We start from the raw sequence: 19,123 nt of genomic DNA on the forward strand, positions 1-19,123 counted from the left end.
TGTGGATGTGCTGGAGTCAAAGGGGAGGGGAAATGACACAGCCAATCACCCAGTATGATGTCACTGGGCTGTTATGAGATAAGAGGAGTCCTTGTTGGCAGCAGCCTTTCAATCAAAACAAGTAGCTGAAGGTCCAGGATGTTGCTTCAAGTAATTATTAATAACGAGCAGACGGTGTGAGAAAATATGGATCTTTATTAAATCCACTCCTAAATAGTGATAAGGAGAAAAACAACACATATTACCTATAAAATCCAAAGTGCCTTTTTTTGAGTGTGTACAGTAATTGTCAGACTTGGCTTATTTTTGACTGTATGCAATATTATCCTGAGTCCTTTCTCATGCGCTCCAGTTAGTGAGTGTAACAAAAGTCACTCAATGAATTTGTCCATCCACCTTGTCCTCTGGGAGCCACCACTTATATGGACAGTGTAAAACACTGTTAGCGTCATCAATTGTTCTGGGTGACCCAGTTGATCCATTCAACGTAGTTTCTAACCTTGGTGTAGACCCCGGGGAAGTAAGCATAGGCACAGCCGATGCCCCAGGACACAATGCCCTCAAATTTACCATCACATATGAGAGGACCTCCCGAGTCCCCCTGCAGAAGCAACAGAGAGGTCAAATGTTAATTCAAGTCCTCAACGGGTACGTTTGGAGTTCTGAAAGGCCACAGGTTCAATATTTTAAAAATATGTAATCATTAATATCTGCCATAAAGGATCCGACCATCCCCTGTAATTCTTGGAAGCAGGATTTTTTTTTTAAAAGTTTATGTTTATGCTTATTTTAAAAAGGAGAAATATAGACAAATTGTGCAGAAGAGTGACAGAAAAATGTTAATATCTCCTAGAAATCATTTTAGCTTTTGTCAGCTTCTGTCTCAGATGTTTAGACAGCAAATTCCCCCACAGTGAAGTGAGATTCTGCACAGGCCCAGTTTTAGGATGATGGTTGCAGTTGGTTCTTCCATGTTGATTGACCATGGTTTGGTGTTTATTTAGATCTTTGATTTTTTTCCTGTTTAAAAAGTGCTTGTCCTCTCTCTGACCCTATGATTCATGCAGTTTTTATGGAAATGACGTTTGTCATCATTAATTGTGATTTAAGAACATTGGAATAAGCTGTTCTAGTCCCTATTCCAACACAAGCACGACTGCACACACCTGACAGGCGTCTTTTCCACCCAGGACGGAGCCGGCGCAGATCATGTTCTCTGTGATCCTGAAATAGTAGTAGAACCAGCAGTTGATAAAGATGTTCACGTCCACAGACCTCAGTTCAGGTGACTGAGCGTGGCTGGGGAGCCAAGTCACGCCCCAGCCGCTGACCGTGCACACAGCCTTGTCAGTCAGGGGCGGTGTGTTGCTGTCTGGCAGTGCTGTCAAGTTGACCCTGGAGCTGATGTTAGCCGGACGGTCCAACTGAGCCAGAGAGGACATTTCCCTTCAGTCATTCAGTGCACATTACAACACCGCGCACGGCAATAGTGACAGCTGGACAGCTTGTTATTAGCATATCTCTTTGGTTTCAGTCTGTACATTCTGGCTCACTGTCTAAGATTATTGACACATGTTTCTGAGAGGAATACACTGTGGATTATCAATCATTCCAACTGCTGTCAGTGACACCTGGTTGGGTCGTTCCTGGCACCACCTTAGCAGAAAATGTGTCAGAGCTGCGTGGGTCTTGCTTGAATTAAGTTTACATGGACATCTGTATATTTCTTTTCCATACCTTTATCAGCATTATGTCATTATTGAATGACCAAGGTTTGTAATTATAATGCCGGATGATGCCAGAGACCGAGAATATCTGTTCGAAGCCCTCTATGGTGTGGATGTTATGTTCTCCCAGGACCACCTTCATCATGCTGCTCCTGAGGGGGCACAGAACAAGAAGAGGGAACTCAAATCAGATATTCTGATTGTTCTTTTTATGTCACATGACAAACAGCCCTTTTTCTTTTGTGAGTCTTCCGACTGGAATTCATGAAAGCTCTGAAGCTGCAGTTACTCACGGTCTCCAGCAGTGGGCGGCAGACACCACCCACTGGCGGTGGATGAGTGTGCCTCCACAGAAGTGGTGGTCCATGAATAGAAGGGAGGCTTGGTGGTTAATGGAGTAAGGCTTCACCACTATTCCCCCGATGATTCGCTTCCCCATCACAGCTGAGAGATAGTGAGGAGGGTTTGTTAATGACCATGACTTAAGCTATCATTTCAAATAAACAAGACAATTTCTGCTCACCTGTGAGGTTTATAATAAGGAGAAGGTGAAGCAAGGGGTGATAGAACAGAGTCAACTTCATCGTAGCAGCTACAAAAAACACGCAAAGAAATAATTCAGTGACAAAGCCATGAATACAAATGGGTCTTATGGGCTGCATAAATTAGCTCTGCAGGCCAGACTGTGGCTCATATGAAAATGATAAGAAAGTTCAGAGTTTATTCCTGACGGGAACTTCCGCAGCCAAATTTTCAAGCTATCGCTTTCTATGGTTTCATTTTTCAATTGATGAATTCCCAATAAAGTAGCATCAAAACTCACCTAATCTGGAGCCAATTAAGTATAGAGTTCAGGTCCAACATCCACACACTGGCACACCCACCCTCACACGCTGCTCTCATACCGGGACATCACAGCCAAGCCTGAGAACGCTCCGAAGGCTTTTATACTCTTACCCCTGTCATACTCATTGTTCCTTGCCTTTGTGCACTTTATCCAAGTGTCTCTCTCTCACACACAGACACACACACAAACACACACACACACACACAGAAAAACACAGTGTGACCTAGTACATGACAAAAACCCACAGCCTTCTCTTTCATGGCCTCTCTCTTCCTAAGGGCTGGCCCTCATTGGTTCAGGCTATTGTCGTCTAATGGAGACAAAATTACCCTCTATGGCAATGAATAGCATGGGGGCCAATAAATTAATCAAATTACACTGCCTGTGATGTCTGAGCATGATGATTTTGTCAGCCTCTGCTGGTAGAATGCTGCAGGACACACTGGACTGACGTAATCTGCTTTCTAAGCAAGTCCGTTTAAGGGTTATCCGGATCAGTCGGTCCCTGGCCCAATGACCGGTCACTTTTGGAATTCCAGCTCTTGTTGTTTTTGTTCTTGCGCACTTACACACACACACAGACACACACACACACACACACGGGCTTTAGGTTAGTAACTCAGCTCCTCCACGCACTCTCCACTCCCCGAGGGAGTCCCACTGTTGGGATGAAACCATATAGCCGACTCTGTCTCCCCCCAGGTGCAAAACCAAGAGGACAAGTAGGTTGTCTTTGTGTGAGGGACAGAGAGCGGTGCGGTGAGGCCTTTCACCAAGCTGCACGTGCAGAGCAGATCAGCAGTGACTGTGGATTCTGCTCACAGGGACCGCCACTGGTAGGCCGCCGTCATTTGGGCCGTTCTCATGGGCAAATGTGTACATTTGTGCCAAGTTTCAGACTGAAATCCGAACAGTGATGTTATGTGCGCTTCACATTGATTTTCAGATCTTGATGGTTATGTTCAGAGCACATGGAGATTCAGCTCCAGGTTAAGATGACTCGCCCAGATTTTTAGCTGCCGACCCGAGGAGACAGTGTTCTGTTTTAAATTGCCTCACAAAAGCCATTTCACGGGTTTGACTCATTGCAAGCATGTTCTCCAGACCAGGTAAAGGTGAAGTTGTTCTCTGTGGTTTTTATCCTATTAAAATAAAGGTCAAGTAAAGAGAAGAAAAAAATTGATTTTACAAAGTCGTTTCAGCAAAAATAACTCTAATAATGAAAGACCCCGCAAATTTATATCAGTATATTTTTCTGAATGTATGGGACAACCAATAAAAGTATTTGATTGAAAAAGCATAAGCAGAATAAGCATAAAAAGTGGTTTTATTGTTTACCCCCAGAGGGATATATCACTGAAGAAAGTGGAATGGTTAGGGGTTAGGGTTGGGGTTAAGGTTGGGGTTAAGGTTAGGGAGTTAGGATTAGTGGTTAGGGTTAGATCTACAACCCTAAACACCGGGTTTGCAAAGGTAAAGATGACATCATGAAGTAGAAGTTTTTGATGGCGAGAGGTCAGGCGACCATGGCTGTGATGGTGAAGGGGAGGTAGGTTACCCCACTGGAATCACAGAAGCGGGGGCGCCTCATTTCTTTCCCATGGGAGTGTGTTGTTGAGTATGAGGATCGCTTGTATTCTTAAGCCTTTAGGCTTTACTCACCCTGACCAGGCGAAGGGAGCAGTGAACCCAAAATCTCTCCTGGTGCTTCCTCACTGGTGTGCCAATGTGAGGAAACTGTCAACATAACCACATAACAGAGACTGAACAGGAATATCTCTCCATCCCACCATGTAAAGCTATTCATTGTAAGATTGCTTCTAAAACGTTGTCATTGTCATATCTGACACTTATTCCCAGCAGGACATGTCAGAACACCACTGTCTTATCAGTCAGATGCTGCACTGCTCAGTTAAAAGAGCTTGATAGAGGCTCGTTTTTAAAAACAGGGAAGAAACAAATGCAAATTCATTTTTCACTGTGATCTAAAACCTGAACGAGCTCTGTTGAAGAGTGACCTTGCCCCGCTGCGCACTCTGGATGTGAATTTACTGCTGTAATCAAAGACGCTGCCTTCATGCTCCGCTTGTTCAGACAGAATTCATTAAGCGGCCGTTAAATTTGAGGACTTGATTGGATTTAAATCTGAGTTCCTGTTCAAAACTTTTATCTTTATGTTCTTTTGCACTCCTGCATGTGTGAGATCTGCTGATCCAGGTGTTCTCGTGCTGTAAAAACAGCCTTTAACGTTGATGTTCTGCAGTGATACGTGTCTCTGTGGGTCCTGTTTACTCTCAGCCCATCTAACAGGGAGAGAACAACAACACCGCATGTTTGAAGCCTATATTCTGTGAATTCTGGAGATTCTAGGAAACCCCGTCAACAGCAGGCAGCCACACAAAGCTCTCTTCTTCCTCCTCTTCATCATCATCATTATCAGGCTGATGATAATAGATCCTTATAATGGAAGCCGCAACTGATGATACATAGTTAAAAAGTAAAATGATGATCCATATTGACTGCATATAATACCTCTGTTTTGAAAGCACTGCACACACACATGTGCACACACACATTTGCACACACACACACGTGCACACACACACACACATGCACACAGATTTCATCATAAGCAATGATAATGCATCAGCGTAGTGATACAGTATAGATGAACCTGCCCGGCATGGTAACCCATGTTGCCATGGTAACGGTGTTAAAGGCTGGGATTGGCAGAGGGTTCCTGGATGGTTTTTTTGAAGGTGAACTTTCACTCAGGGCACCCGAGCTGCACGTGGATTCAACGGCGGACACTTTAACAAAAGACTTTTATTCAGAGCTCAGACAGCCTCTCTGGGGTTAAAAGCAGGTTGTAAGAAACGTGTTTCAGTTTCTGACATATTGAATTGAGGCATTTTCTAAATGACTGCATTAGTTTAGTCTGTTGATACTATAAATCTGCGGCTAACAGACATTTTTACACAAAATTATAATGTAAAAAGTATAGAAAACAGTCTGTAATATTCCTACTCAACCATCCTAACCTGAGGGCGACGTACGCGGGATTAGCTGTTACGTAAGACAGTCAGGGAGAGCCCCTCACTCTAGTGTTTCAGGACCCAGAGTGACGTGGTGACAGTAGAAGGTCAGGTTATATTGGATTACTGTTAGGTTTGGCCTCCCGGGCGTCAGAAAACCACTATTTGTCAGTCTGGGTCAATAGACTTTAAGGGAGCTTTAGGAGGGGCCCCACGCTTTATGTTGCCCTTTTGTTCAGCGAAGGTTCTCCCTGTTTTAGAAAACAAACTTTAAAAGCGTGATTGAAACCCACACCTGCTGAGTCGCTGGACTTTCAGATAATGCGGTTAGTAGTTTAGACAAATGCAGCAGGAAGATTTTGGTGTTTTAAAATGTTAGTCGAGGGAACAGCACAAGCTTTTATTAACTTTTGGCTCCTCTTGAGTGGAGATCCAGTGACCTGTTTTGTGAACTTTTCTAGTGCTGTTTCTGTTTCTCACAGACAGAAAATGATGGTTCCAGTTAAAACAGAACCGTTCTTGACAATCTACAGCTGTAAGACTTAATAATGGATGGGAGCAGTCATGTTAAGATAGATTCCCACACACCCAGTCAGGCAAAGGGGGAAGTTTTCAACCTTCAAAGGGTTAAATCAAGGACAGGAGACTGAATATTAGGGATCTACATTCAAGGTTGTCCTCTTCTTCTCCTCTTTCTCTTATATTGATGATGGCATCCCCATAATGCAACAGTTTGAAGATCTGTCTCTGAGATAACGCTCATCTGGCGTTCCCTCAGTGGACTCAGCGAGAGTCGCTGTGTAGAGACTAACGTGCCGTGATCTCACAACGTGAGCAGATGGTCCAAACCGCTGCCTCCGAGCAAACAGCCGGTGCGCGAGCAGGTGATGTCGGAACGATTGTCCATGATGGCGACACGCAGCAAAAACCCCAGAGTGAAACCAAACAGCACACAGAAATCTGACCTTGGGGCATCGTTTGAGTGTGTGTGTGTGTGTGTGTGTGTGTGTGTGTGTGTGTGTGTGTGCGTGTGTGTGTGTGTGTGTGTGTGTGTGTATTTCTGGGTGTTACTCTGTGAGTTCTCTCCCCAACAGTTCACATCTAAATTCAATTTACCAGCAGGAGATGACATTATATTAATAAATGTTTGTCATGTCATCTTAATTACTGGATCCATGATGTAATCAGAGTCACATATGATTATTTAGATCTAAACTGATGCTAAAAAAATACCAAAACCTCTCAGAGGCCACATATTAATTACAGTGAAGTGTGTGTTTTTTTTTTTTTTGAATTTATAAAGTAAGCCTGGTTGAATCATTTTGTTATTTTATGATGAGAAAAAGTTTAGTATATTCAGGCTTAACAAGATCAGACTTTACTCCCTAAACAAAATGAAATTTTCTACTCAGTGAGAAGATTGAGGCCCTTGTTGGTTTGTGACCATAAATGCTTTTATCATTGATCTGCTGCTGATGTATATATATATAAAAAACCCGATACAGAGGATATTATATCCTGTGGTGGGGTTGCATAAACATGCATCCATGGCGCCTCTGCTCGTGCAGGGGGAGGGGTGGTGTAGGGCTCTTTTGTCAGGTGTCTGGCTGGGTTTAGGGCAGTCTGGCTGAAGGTCACCCCAAGGACGATGCAGCAATGCTGCATTTAATAGCAATTTAGCTAAAGGTGTTTAGCCCAACGCCAACCCGGTGAGTCAAGGCAGATGACCGTCCACCTCTGGCTATGACCTGTCTGAGGTTTCAGCCTCTGAAAGGAACGTTTTTCTCACCTCTCTTCCTACGGGGAGCTTTGGGCCGCTCTAAGAGGATCAAAACCTTTAAGTATTTGGTGCTGACCAGCTCTCCACGATGTTATGCATTAATGCTGCTAATCAAAAGTGTCGAACTTACATGTCCAGTTCGTCCCTCTGTCCCAGACACGACGGCTTTGTCTTGGCTCGACCCTCTGGGGAGGGGGGCAGACTTTGTGTTTCGCTGCATATCAAGTAACAGATTCTCCTACTCTTTTCATCGGCTTGCAGTAAAGACAAACAATAAAAGTTTTTGGAAGTTTGCTCCCCCAGATGGTATGAAGATACACTTCATAATGTCTGTGTTTATTCAGCCACCAGCTTTTATTAGCCAGGCAGGCCTGGGGGATTAAATTGTGTAGAATGCAGAAGACACAGAACAACAACCCATGAAAACCGCTGCGATTAGGAAATCAAGTCATCGATAACCACCGTCAGCAGCCAGCTTTAAACACACATTCCTCTGTAACCTTCAATGTGGGACTCTCTGATGTACCAGTCGGCATAATTCTGCCTTAGGTAAAGAGGAGCCGAATGACTAATTAAAAACGTGCTATATTTAACCCTGCAGTAAGCAAGTGTGGTTCCAGGAGCACCGAGAGATTCGAGTGAATCCAACAATCATGTGAGGAGACACTTTGTGGGTCTCCGTCGATCTCCTGAGGATCTCGCTGAGGCTCACGTGGCTCTCAGATCTTGAGTAATTGCTGAAACAGGAACTCCAGGCAGGGAGGTGCATGTAAAAAAAAACGACTGTCGAACGAAAGACAGCACAGTTGTGGGAATATCTCTGAGTTTTTGCATCCATTAAGCACATCTATTGCTTCTTTCTTACTGAAAAATCCTGCTAACCAAAAGCCCACACATCTGTCCTGTGGCGCCGACCAGTTAAATGTTAAATTTGATGTAATTGATTGTGTTAAAATATCTGGTTTCACAGCAAAATGTCGTACAATAGAACAGTATGATGCCAAAAGACTGGGATTACAGGATTACTAATGGTGCCTTCAGGTGCAGCTCAGCCTGTTGGCTGCTATCCAGTTGCACCAATCAAAATATTAACTGACAACCCAGAAGAAGTTGCTTGCAGGGCGGCTGTGGTGGGGGGGGACACAACGTCCACCCGCCATACCTGCATACTGATGAAGGATACGCAGCATTTACAGAAAATATCAATACATTTCAAATTCTAACCCAACTTGTTGATGATTTATTGATTGATTTTGGGACATTTTTTGATGATTTTTGCTTCTTGGGATGACTCTAAACACTAATGTAATGGCGGCCCAATTTACCTGAGTCAGTTTCAGTCCTTTTACTGTGCAGAAAACGGAACAAAATAATTAAAATGTGTCCGCTCTTGATTAGCTTCATAAAAAGCATCGCTGTTATACATTTGCATGTTTGCTTGGGCTCAGTAAAATAAGCCGTACAAACCGATACTGGTACAACAGCATGCTCCTAAACTGGGAGTTGTTATTGTGCTGGTCTCCTATCCTTATAGAATGGCGGCGTGTTAGTCTACAAGGAGTAGGTGTGTCGCGTCCAGGCCTCCTGTGTGAACAGTAAATGGCACATTAAAGAAAGTTCTGCTGCAGGCTCGCATATCACCTTTCTTTTTATTGTCCCCAGACTGATATTTGATTATGTTTCTCCGTGAGGGGACAGATTTGACGGCCTTTGCTGTGAGACGCTTTTGTGCCGCTGCTCCAGCAGAAAATATATTTATGTAAACAGTACCGACGAAACCTGGCGGGATATGGTTTCAACCCTGAGTCTGACCCAGGGGGATTTCTTTTACCGCTTTCATGCTGTCCTCTGATCTCGCAACTTTACACCCGCTGCGAGAACAACACATGCAAATGTTCTCAAGTTCTTTATTTTGAATTTATATCAATTTTAAGATTTTTTTTGGGGGGGGGTGATGATCTAGGCTCCCTTCTTTCATTTGAGACGTCTCAGCATTTGACAGCGGTTCTCTGGATAACCCAATAGATGCGTTATCTGTGGTTATTGTCTTCTGGAGTGGAAAGGCTATTGTGATGTGGTTTACGTTGTGGGAAAGGTCGTGTTTTAACCCCAAATCATTTATGTGTGTAACCCAAACCTTGTAGCCTCTTTCTGTTGCATGAACTCAACAAAGTGGCTCAGAGTAGCGCGGCTGCCGCGGTAAAATGAAGGGCATGTTTAAAAATGAAAGCTGCGGGTGAAAGATCTGGACACGGCCCACTCAGAAACAACACTGCGCTGAGTGTGAGGGCTTCCTGACAGACGCAATGGCTTCAGGGCTAAAGTCCCCCATCTGTTGTGCTCATGGGCATCGCTTTAGTCTAAACTTAACCACAGAAGAGACCGCTTTTATTTGATTTTAAATCCCCCTTTATTGTCGTCCACATCATGGCTAGAAGTAAACGTATATGTCGAGTTTATGTCCTCTGAACTGAAAACTACTTTCAACTACACTTGAAAACTGATTTCAAGCCACCAGTGTGCGCAAAACTTGGGAGGTGTTCTGTAGCAGAGGGAGGTGCCGAGACACCTTTAGAGCAGCGCTGAGGTACCCTTGAGCAAGATACCGAACCCCCAAATGCTCACAGAGGTGAGCAGGAAACTCATTCAGGGGTGTACCTGCCTTCCCACATATGTAGTGGACAGGCTGCAGCACCTTCTCCATGACCCCGAAAAGGAGATCAAGAAAAAAAAAATCAGAGGGTTTTAATGGGCTGTTTCATTTGAAACCTTAACATGTTATTTGTTAAATTAGAAATTACACAAAACTGCACAGTAAGACAGCAAATGTTGCCAACTCTTATAGTTTACGTGGTTCATCTTAAAAAATGTGGATACATTTGAAGAGATTTTAAAGCGGCGAGTCAATAGCAGTTTACTGTTGTTACACCTGATTGTCTGGAGTAAAATCAGATTTTCATTAAAACTGTAATTTAGCACCCATTGTTCCCTGGGGCACAGTAACATGTGGCCCACCGCTCCTGTGGATGGGATGGATACAGAGGTCACATTCACTATCAGTATTTTGTGTGTGTGTGTGTGTGTGTGTGAATATAGTTCTCTCTTTCTTTCTTTTTTAAAAGCAGTGGCTCATTTTTAAATGTGTGTTTAATGTCCTTGAAAAAAACCAACAGGCCACTTCTTGTGCACATTCTTCTTTTCTCATCATCGACTGGCTGTGGCTTCACACACACACACACCTATGAAACACTGCCATCCTCTGGCAAAGCTCGGATCAGGTAGACAAGCCGAGAACCCGACCCAAGCAATCAGAATATTTGTGCAAATTGCTCGGCTTGGTGCCCTGCTCTGTCTTGTGGTGGCGCACAAACAGCGTTTTTCAGGGGCCAGTGCGCGTAAACGCGGATCACCGTGTGTTTGATTGCATCTAGATCCCGGAGAGCGGAGCACTGCTGCGACTCCGAACGGATGCTCCTCCGGGTTGCACCAGAAACCCCCGCACGGCTCCTTCGCCAGGTCTCCCCGGGATCGGTGTTTTGCGTCGCTCTCCTCGTTACATCCCCACCTCAGATTTTGCGTGCGACGGATTCATCCGATTGAAACCAGCGGGCGCTTCACAGCTTTGTAGTGCGCGCGCCTCCATTTTCAAAGCAATACGCACACAGAAGAAATTTTAAATGATGTTGCCGAAGCTGCGCAAGGGCTATTAAGGTTATTATTCCGGATTTCTTTTTCTTTTTTCGCTGCGCTCTTGGCGAAAGCGCACACGTGTCTTCGGCTCAGTCAGATTGGCATCAGCAGATTGTTTTTCTCTGTTGCCTCCTCTTTTGTTTGGTGTAGACAGCCAAGTTCACGCTTGGCGACGTCATTTACATTTTCTTTCTCGGTGCGCCCGGGTGATAAAGACGCATTTGGAGATGTCAGAAGTGCTGCCTTTCAACGAAGACAAAATGAGCCACTATGGAAACGAGGGCGAGGAGGGCCACCTTTCCTTCACCTGTCGTCTTCAAGACACCAACAACTTCTTCAACGGCTCACAGAATAAACGCCCGCCCAAACTCGGACAGATAGGCAGAAGCAAACGGGGTAATTATATAATTAAGGTGTTTTGCTTATTTGGGAATTGTGCTTATTGTCGCATCCCAAACAAATTGTGTCTGTTCCTCTCTTGCACATATATGATCTGTCGTTTGCCTGTGTGGATGTGTTCTGTTTGCATTGCAACACAACTTGGATACGCAGTGCTGTTAAATTCCCCGTCAATGCTGCCAAACAGAGTTGTGCTGGATGCCTCCTCCCCACTGAAGGACTGGGATGACTGGGATTTCTGTGCTGTGCCGTCGTGATTCCTGTGTTTGCATGACCAAATCGGGCTGTTTGTGTGATTGTCGGCTTTTTTGCATTTGAGATAACACCATGGCACACAAACACACACACAGTTGCTTGTACTGTAAGCACAGACACAACATACGTTGGCAAACATGGCATGCACGTATGGATTGCACCTGGATGACGAGGAGAAATTCCGCTGTGTTCACACACGCACACATGCATATACATGCGCCGGCACAGTTGTGCATGGGTTGTGAGCTTTGACATTCTCCTTTTCTTGGTGGTGAATTTTCCAGACGTCACCCCGGGATGAGCCCCTCTCATTAACGCTCTCCCCTGTCATCCACAGTTGTAATTGAGGATGAGAATGGCGACGACGAAGCACTGAAAAATGGAACAGAGAAGACCCCGGCGGAGGCTTAGAGCACTTGCCCCCACCCCCTCCCCCCCGTAAAGACACTTGAAATTTTTTATGGCGATATTTACCAGTTTAAGTCCAAAGACACTGTATATACGCACTTTTTCTCATGTGGCAGCAAGCAGCACTTCCACACTCTCCACACCCAGTCAGCCATCCGGGTGACTCCGACTGGCTGGGTGATGGGGGGGGTTGGGGGTGGCGGTGGCAACCCCGGGTAGACCCCCCTCTCAAAGACACGCACACACAGAAACACAGAGGCACACACACCCGCCCTTGATTATAGGGATTCGCCATAGCTTCAAAAGAATGAGGAGGTGATGAGGGAGGGGGATAAGGGTGAGGAGGGAGGCGATGCTGTCGAACTGCAGAAATCAGGGACAGGGAGCAGAAATAAAAGCAGCGTAAAACTAAAGCACACACTTGTATATCTTATCAGTCAAAGCGTCGTCCTGTCTGCGCTCCATCTTGACCGAATGACTCAGAGTGTAAATAGGAGAGTAGCCTGTATTTTCTTGCACAAACTGAGCACCTGTGAACCGTTTTGTTTTGTGTCCAATACTTAATTTAGGGATCATTTGAGATGCGTCTTCTGCCGTGACTAAAGGCCAGAGAGAGTGTTTTTGTACACGGGGAAACTGAGTGAATGAGGCCGACTCTTTTCCACATAATTCTGGATGTTGCTCGGATGTTTCTGCTATTTGCAGCTCAGTTGTCCTTTCTATACCATGTACCTCCCACCTGCGTGTAAGCCTCTCGGGCGTTCGCCTGGACGTGCTGATACTGTAACTTGACTATACACGCCCTATTGATAAACTATTTATATTGCATTGTGCGTTATTGTGTGTGCCAAAATCCCACGAGGGACAAAGTTGTTCTCTTTTTTTGTGCTTTGTACTTTTACTCATGCGATTCAGTCGATTTCTTAAGTTGCCATTTGTTTTTTTTTTGGGGGGGGGGGCTCTTTCTTAAAACAGAAACTCATGCATGGCAGATGTCATCGTGCATGCACGGCAGAAGTTCTGAAACTCTTGTGTACTCGTGAAGCACCTCGTTACAGCTTTGAATGACAAACCTCGATAATTCTGCGTCGTATTGTACGATTCGCACCGATTTGTACAGTGGGCTAATATCTTGTAATAAAGATTCTGAGTACTATTTATTGTTTAGTGTTGTGGTTTACATAAAGAATAATGTATTCAATGTTGCTTTATGTTTTTAAAGCATTTTAAAACTATAGCAAAATAAAATTCTAGTTTTGTATCAGAAAGGTCAATATGATAGCAAAAGGTCATATGAGCAAATGATGCCATGAATATGAAATTTGAGATCCACATGTTTTATTGTTAAGAGTTGAGGCTCTCGGCGCGGACAGATGTGCAGCAGACCTGATGTCCAAATGTACACCTGTCTCCCAATGCAATAAATGTCTGTTTGCATCCCGAACCTCCGCTCCTCTCTTTAATCAAGCCCTCCCGTTTAACTGCCAGAGATGTAAATGGTGCAATACCGCCGAGCCCTGATGAGACGTGACATTTCCAACTCTGCACTGGCGACTAAATGATTCATGTCGTGTGATGCGCCTCTGTACAGCATCCTAAAGCCTGGGCTGCTGGGAATGCATACATGCAGCGAGCACGTCTGCTCCGGCTCCAACTGCAGGCGAGCCCAACATATTGCGAGTCTCCCTCCCACCCCGGTCTTGACAGACATGAAAGGGGCTGCCTGGGCTGGGTACCATGGTAACAGATGCACCTTGCACTCAGTGGCTGCTGCGGTGGGTTTTTGGTGCAGAACAGTGTTCCCTGAACCTCGGCTCGATACCATCGCCGTCTTTAATGGAATGTTGTCTATTCTCTTATCTCTTCTCTCAAGACCCCCCCCCCCCCATTCACTCTGTGGTATGACCGCATTATCCTGCCAAAGTAGTCCCCTCTTCCAAGATGGCAGTCAACCACGAGGATGGCGTTGAATGCAGCCTGTCGCCCCACACAGAGCGCGAGGATGTTGCATTCGTGGAGTTATGGTCGATGGTTTTGTGCGTGTTTTTGTATTATGGCTCAAAACATTGCAGAGAAAATTGATGTGTGCGCTGGTTCTGATCCGAATAATCAGTATTTACATGGCACAGGGGCTACAACCCAACATCCTTCCTTACATTGTGTGTGTGTTGCATATGGAGCAGCATTTCTGTAGCTGCCCAATGATGATTGTTTGAAGTGGTGGAAATATTTAGCTGTTCAAATGCAGCTGTGCCTTATATGGCTTGATGTGAAGATGTACTTTACATCAGGTCTATACTTTTCTCCTGGCCAAATTATGTAATATTACACCCGTAGTAAGTCACGGCTGGGCGGCTGCAGATGTGACTCATACTGCAAGAGTTTAATATAAATCTAATATTGTTGAATTTACGATAAGAGTGAGGACTGATTCTATCCGAGGGAAGGGTTAAAGAAACACACATAAAGTGGATCTGGAGGTTTTGTGTTCCAATGTCATCATATCACACAGTGAATCCAAAGAATACTTCGTCGTATCGTTGATTTAAAAGTATTCAAATGATCCTCTTTAACTTCGACACATTAACGACAGAAAGCAGCATCAAAGTAAGAAGCTTTGGTTTATTAAAATATAGGAGGCAGTAAAAACACAGTTAATCCATCAAATGAGCGGGGGTCAGAGAAATGTCCAAACAGGTACAAAACAGGACCAGAAAGCTGCTAAAAACAAATGCATACAGCTGTTTAAGTGTTGCCTGGGCAACCCCATCTGAGGCGTTTCTCCACTCCACAGATGATCTTGGGTGTCCAACACTCCTTCCATTCCAATAAAGAATAGTTTTCCCCATCACTTGTTACAAGACTGAACACATAATCCATCATAATCATCTTTTCGTCCTTTTATAATCTCAAACGAATCCCAAGTCATCTGCAAGATTCTGTCCTCCAAAGTGTTAGATTTCCTTGATATTTCGTCAATCAGGACGTTCTCGAAGGTCGACCTCTGTCCCCGCCACCCTGGCTCTTCAATGGTCATGCTGCTGGCTGCTATAAGCCTGAATAATAACTGTACGGCAGCATTTACCTGGGAATATTTTACATATCACCACTACCTTGACTAAAACTGCCAGTGCAGGGCATGATTTTATGTGCACCTGGGGTGTTTCCACCTCTACGTGATATTGCACAGACCATTTGGGGAAATTTGCTTCCACAAATTTGCGGCCATCTGGCAGTCCCTGACGAGCGGAGCAAAGGCACATATTTACCGACATCTTTGGCTGGCGACGTGTGAAATATGTCAGAGACGCGCGGAGCCATTTGGACCGAGACTGCAGATTGTGTCGCAGTGATGTGCGCATCAGGCTGCAGCACAGGCACGGTGTAGTGTGCACGGCAATAATTCTGAGGAGCAGTACCAACAAAGTAGATCTAATAAGCTTCCCTCTCAAGAAAACACAGGCCTCTGGGTCTATAAAACTTTTTTATGCACCTTTTACAGCCACATCACAGCTGTGACATCAGTCAATGCAGCAGTTTCAGCACCTGATGTTAGTCAATGGACATTACACACATCCTTTTCTAGCTTTAGATTCCTCACTTCTTTAGTTATGGGCTCTGCATTAAGCATATTTTGTACACTGGTTATAATTTGATATTTTTTACATCACTTCTGTGCAGGATTGAGCTGGTTGTCTATTCTGGAATGCACCCCGAACACCAAGCTCACTAACACAAGAGAGAAGAAACAGCACTCTGCAGGCTTCGTGAAAGCCTGCAACACACGTTAACACGTACATTACTCACACTCCCGCCTCACTCGGGACCTCCTCTGGACTTGTGACTTTGACCTGTGTGTCCTCGCGGGGGAACACACTGAGCCTCCCCTCTGGAAGACTAGAGTCCGTAACACGGATCCACCTGCTTGCGGTGAGGTGCTAAATACGACACACAAATGAGTATTTGTTTTCATTTCACTGCATATTTTATCCTCATCTGTCTGTGTGGAAATGTGCAGCTCAATGTATTCAAATGTTGGCATTTGTAGGTATAGATGGTTGTAATGTTTTTTTGTTTTCATTACCTACTCGGGACTCCCTTGTCAGGGCCATTAATTGTAATGGGGACTAAAGACCTGTCCCAATAAATGCTGAGAATGGAGATTCGATTAGCTGCAATGCCTTATCCTGTGCAAATCTCTCTCTCTCTCTCCCTCTCTCTCTCCCTCTCCTCTCTCTCTCTGTGTTTGTGTGTGTGTAGGATAAATTGGCAGTGGGATCAGGTATCTGCTGGCAATTCACAAGGACATGAAGACAGAAAAGGGAGCTGCAGTCCTGGTCAGGAAAAACAACAACCCTCAAGACGCCACACCGCTGAAAACCCCAAAACCCCTAAATTAAATTGCTGAAGCACGGACTGCTTGACCACCTTCCGTATGATGGCAAAGCTCGCCGCTACAGCCGAATTTGTTTCCGGAGATGACGTCAATCTCAAATTTCGGTTTGACTTCAAGTAAACTAAAATAAGCAGAACCTCGTGTGTTCTCTATGATGAAAGAAGGGGTAAGAGTCCAGGTTGAACAGATGGTCCCCTCAGAATGATAAAAAGGGTCTCGCAGCAGACAAAGACGGGGACGACGACACGGTCACTTTAAACAGCATCTCAACAGAAAGAGGCAGTGATGCAGATTCAGGAGAGAAGGGGCGAAAAGAGATGGCTAAACAAAAGTGAGAGTACAGGAAGAGACCAAGGCTCAATATGATGAAATGAATGCCAGAGAGAAACAGTTCAGACCTGCCAGATGGTTTCTATAGCAACCACATCCTTAGTCTCTGAGAGAGAGCGAGAGAGAGAAAGCGAAAGAGAGAGAGAGAGAGTGAGACGTCTGAAAGAGACAGTTTTTACATTTTTTGGTGCAGTGGCATCACAAAGCATCACAGCCAAAGTTAAACGTGTACAGTTGCTTATAGAACCTCACGATGTCGTCGATCGCACATATATCGCCCGCACGTTTCGGATCAGACAAGCATTTGCGGCGCTTCCTTCTCAGGGTCACGAGCAGTTCAAGACACCAGCGGGAGTCTTTCGCTGTTGACTGCTGTGTTTCACCTTTGATCATGTCTTGGGAACATACCACACCCTCTATGTGCCAATCTTCAGGGTTTATGTTATGTGTGTGTGTGTGTGTGTGTGTGTGTGTGTGTGTGTGTGTGTGTTGCTGTAAATGTGAAAATACTGCATGGCTGCATCAGAAACAGCGCACTGCATATTCATACGCACAGACGTTCCCTTTCCCAATCACACCTGAAACAAGTGAAACTCCCATTTGGAAACACACAAGAGAATCTGCGTTCTCTCCCATGCACGCACGGTCTGCACACACATTGGCAGGCATTGGTAGACAACAGCCGGGGAAATATCCAAACTGGAATGCACGATAAAGAGAGGCGCTTGTGCCCCCCCCAGCTAATCTCATGCATGGAGATCATTTTCAAAACAAAATGGTGGACCACCTCTCAGTGGAGTGGGTCTTTGTGGGGCCCCAGGGGCAGGATGGCATGTAACTGTGTACGCGTTCTTCCTGAATAAAAGATGCTGACCTAGATGGAAATCCGCCATTGGTCATTTAATTTGTTCTACATGTGTGATTGGCTGGTACCCAAATGCTGTCCGATCGCCTGTTACTGGTCACTGGTCGTGCGGGTCCAAATGGTCGCACAGAACCATCAGAGTAAAGGTACAAAATGAACGTTCTAAAGAAATAAACCTATTGTTCTTCTGCTTCACGTCAGTGTTGTCGCGGTGGTTCCATTACAACAAGATGCTGGAGTTTTCAGCCCTGTGATTCTGGCCCTCCTTGTCCAAAAGGTGGACTGATTAAAGAAAGTGTGAGATCATTTTAAGCCGTGCACATTATGCAGCTCACTGATTCAGACTGGATTCATGCAACGTGCCAGCCCAGACCATGTGGGACCAAGCATGCTACATATATCTGCAGGTCTGTGAGCATGAATGAGCCTGGCTGAAAGGGTGTTTTGTATCAACATTGTGTTGAGGCCTTCTACATTATTGATATGCAATTTGACTGCTTGCCATTAATAAATAATTGAGCGATTGAAAATTGCTCTGGCGGCTTTGAAGGCAACGGCCGCGTTGACTCGACAACGACTGCTGAACTCCAAATTGTTTATCGTTTTCCAGGTTTTCCAAAGGACTCCAGGCTAGCCAGGCCCCCTTGTTGCGTAATCTTCCAGCTGTTAATGGAGTGCATCAGTAGGGTTAACCTTGGAGGAGGCAGATGAGCTGATCCAGATGTTTGCTGCTCTGCCAGCCTGGAACTTTTACTCCAAATATAAGCACAGTCACTTCTCCAAATAAAACATTTGTTTCACTGATGCGGTTTCTTCTGAAGTACATTTGAGGTTTTGACACATGAGTTCAGATTTTTCCAGACAGGTTTAGTGACATGTATTACTCAAAAAGGCTGTTTTTGTGGGAGATAATGGCCTTTAGTTGTAGCAGGGGTCTTTAACTCTGTAGTCAGCGAGTGGTTTCATGCACATTGAAATTCCTTGGTGATGTCCACTCTGCACCATCAGCCTGGCTGGCTAAGCCTCAGGAATATCAACCAGCTGTCAGCTCTCTAATTCTGTCTCCCTCCTTCCTGCCATCGACCTCACGTCCTCCGTCTTTCTTGTTGACAGTGCACGGTGGTGTAATTATTTAATTCTAATATAGATATACAAGTACTGCTTTAGTGGTTGTTTGTTTTATTATTGGTTCAGTCTGGAGGATCCAGAGAATTAATTTTAATAACTTCTACCAGAAAAAAGTAGAGAAAGGATGTCTGAAAACAATTTATTACCCCCCCCCTTCCTCTCTGTCTCTCTTGGTCTCTGTCTCTCTCTGTGAGTGGACATGATTAAGAGATGATGGACAACCTGAAAACTGCCATGTCAGAGGCAGCGTGGATGAAGTCCAA

The 19,123-nt window shown here is 44.9% G+C and overlaps 2 protein-coding genes across 2 annotated transcripts; one reads left to right on the forward strand and one right to left on the reverse strand.

Moving 5' to 3' along the window:
* Positions 1-177: 177 nt before the first annotated feature.
* Positions 178-2,657, reverse strand: LOC130524189 (trypsin-2-like). Its single transcript, XM_057030041.1, has 6 exons — positions 2,551-2,657; positions 2,251-2,319; positions 2,021-2,171; positions 1,738-1,879; positions 1,167-1,424; positions 178-601 (listed from the first exon to the last, which is right to left on the reverse strand). Exons 2-6 carry the CDS (start codon positions 2,309-2,311, stop codon positions 452-454), a joined length of 762 nt encoding a protein of 253 aa, XP_056886021.1. The 5' UTR covers positions 2,312-2,319; positions 2,551-2,657; the 3' UTR covers positions 178-451.
* Positions 2,658-10,638: 7,981 nt separating this feature from the next.
* Positions 10,639-13,585, forward strand: camk2n1 (calcium/calmodulin dependent protein kinase II inhibitor 1). Its single transcript, XM_057029183.1, has 2 exons — positions 10,639-11,475; positions 12,071-13,585. Exons 1-2 carry the CDS (start codon positions 11,307-11,309, stop codon positions 12,142-12,144), a joined length of 243 nt encoding a protein of 80 aa, XP_056885163.1. The 5' UTR covers positions 10,639-11,306; the 3' UTR covers positions 12,145-13,585.
* The last annotated feature ends 5,538 nt before the right edge of the window (positions 13,586-19,123 follow it).

Source organism: Takifugu flavidus, chromosome 4, assembly GCF_003711565.1.
Source record: "Takifugu flavidus isolate HTHZ2018 chromosome 4, ASM371156v2, whole genome shotgun sequence".
Classification (NCBI taxonomy): Eukaryota; Metazoa; Chordata; class Actinopteri; order Tetraodontiformes; family Tetraodontidae; genus Takifugu; species Takifugu flavidus.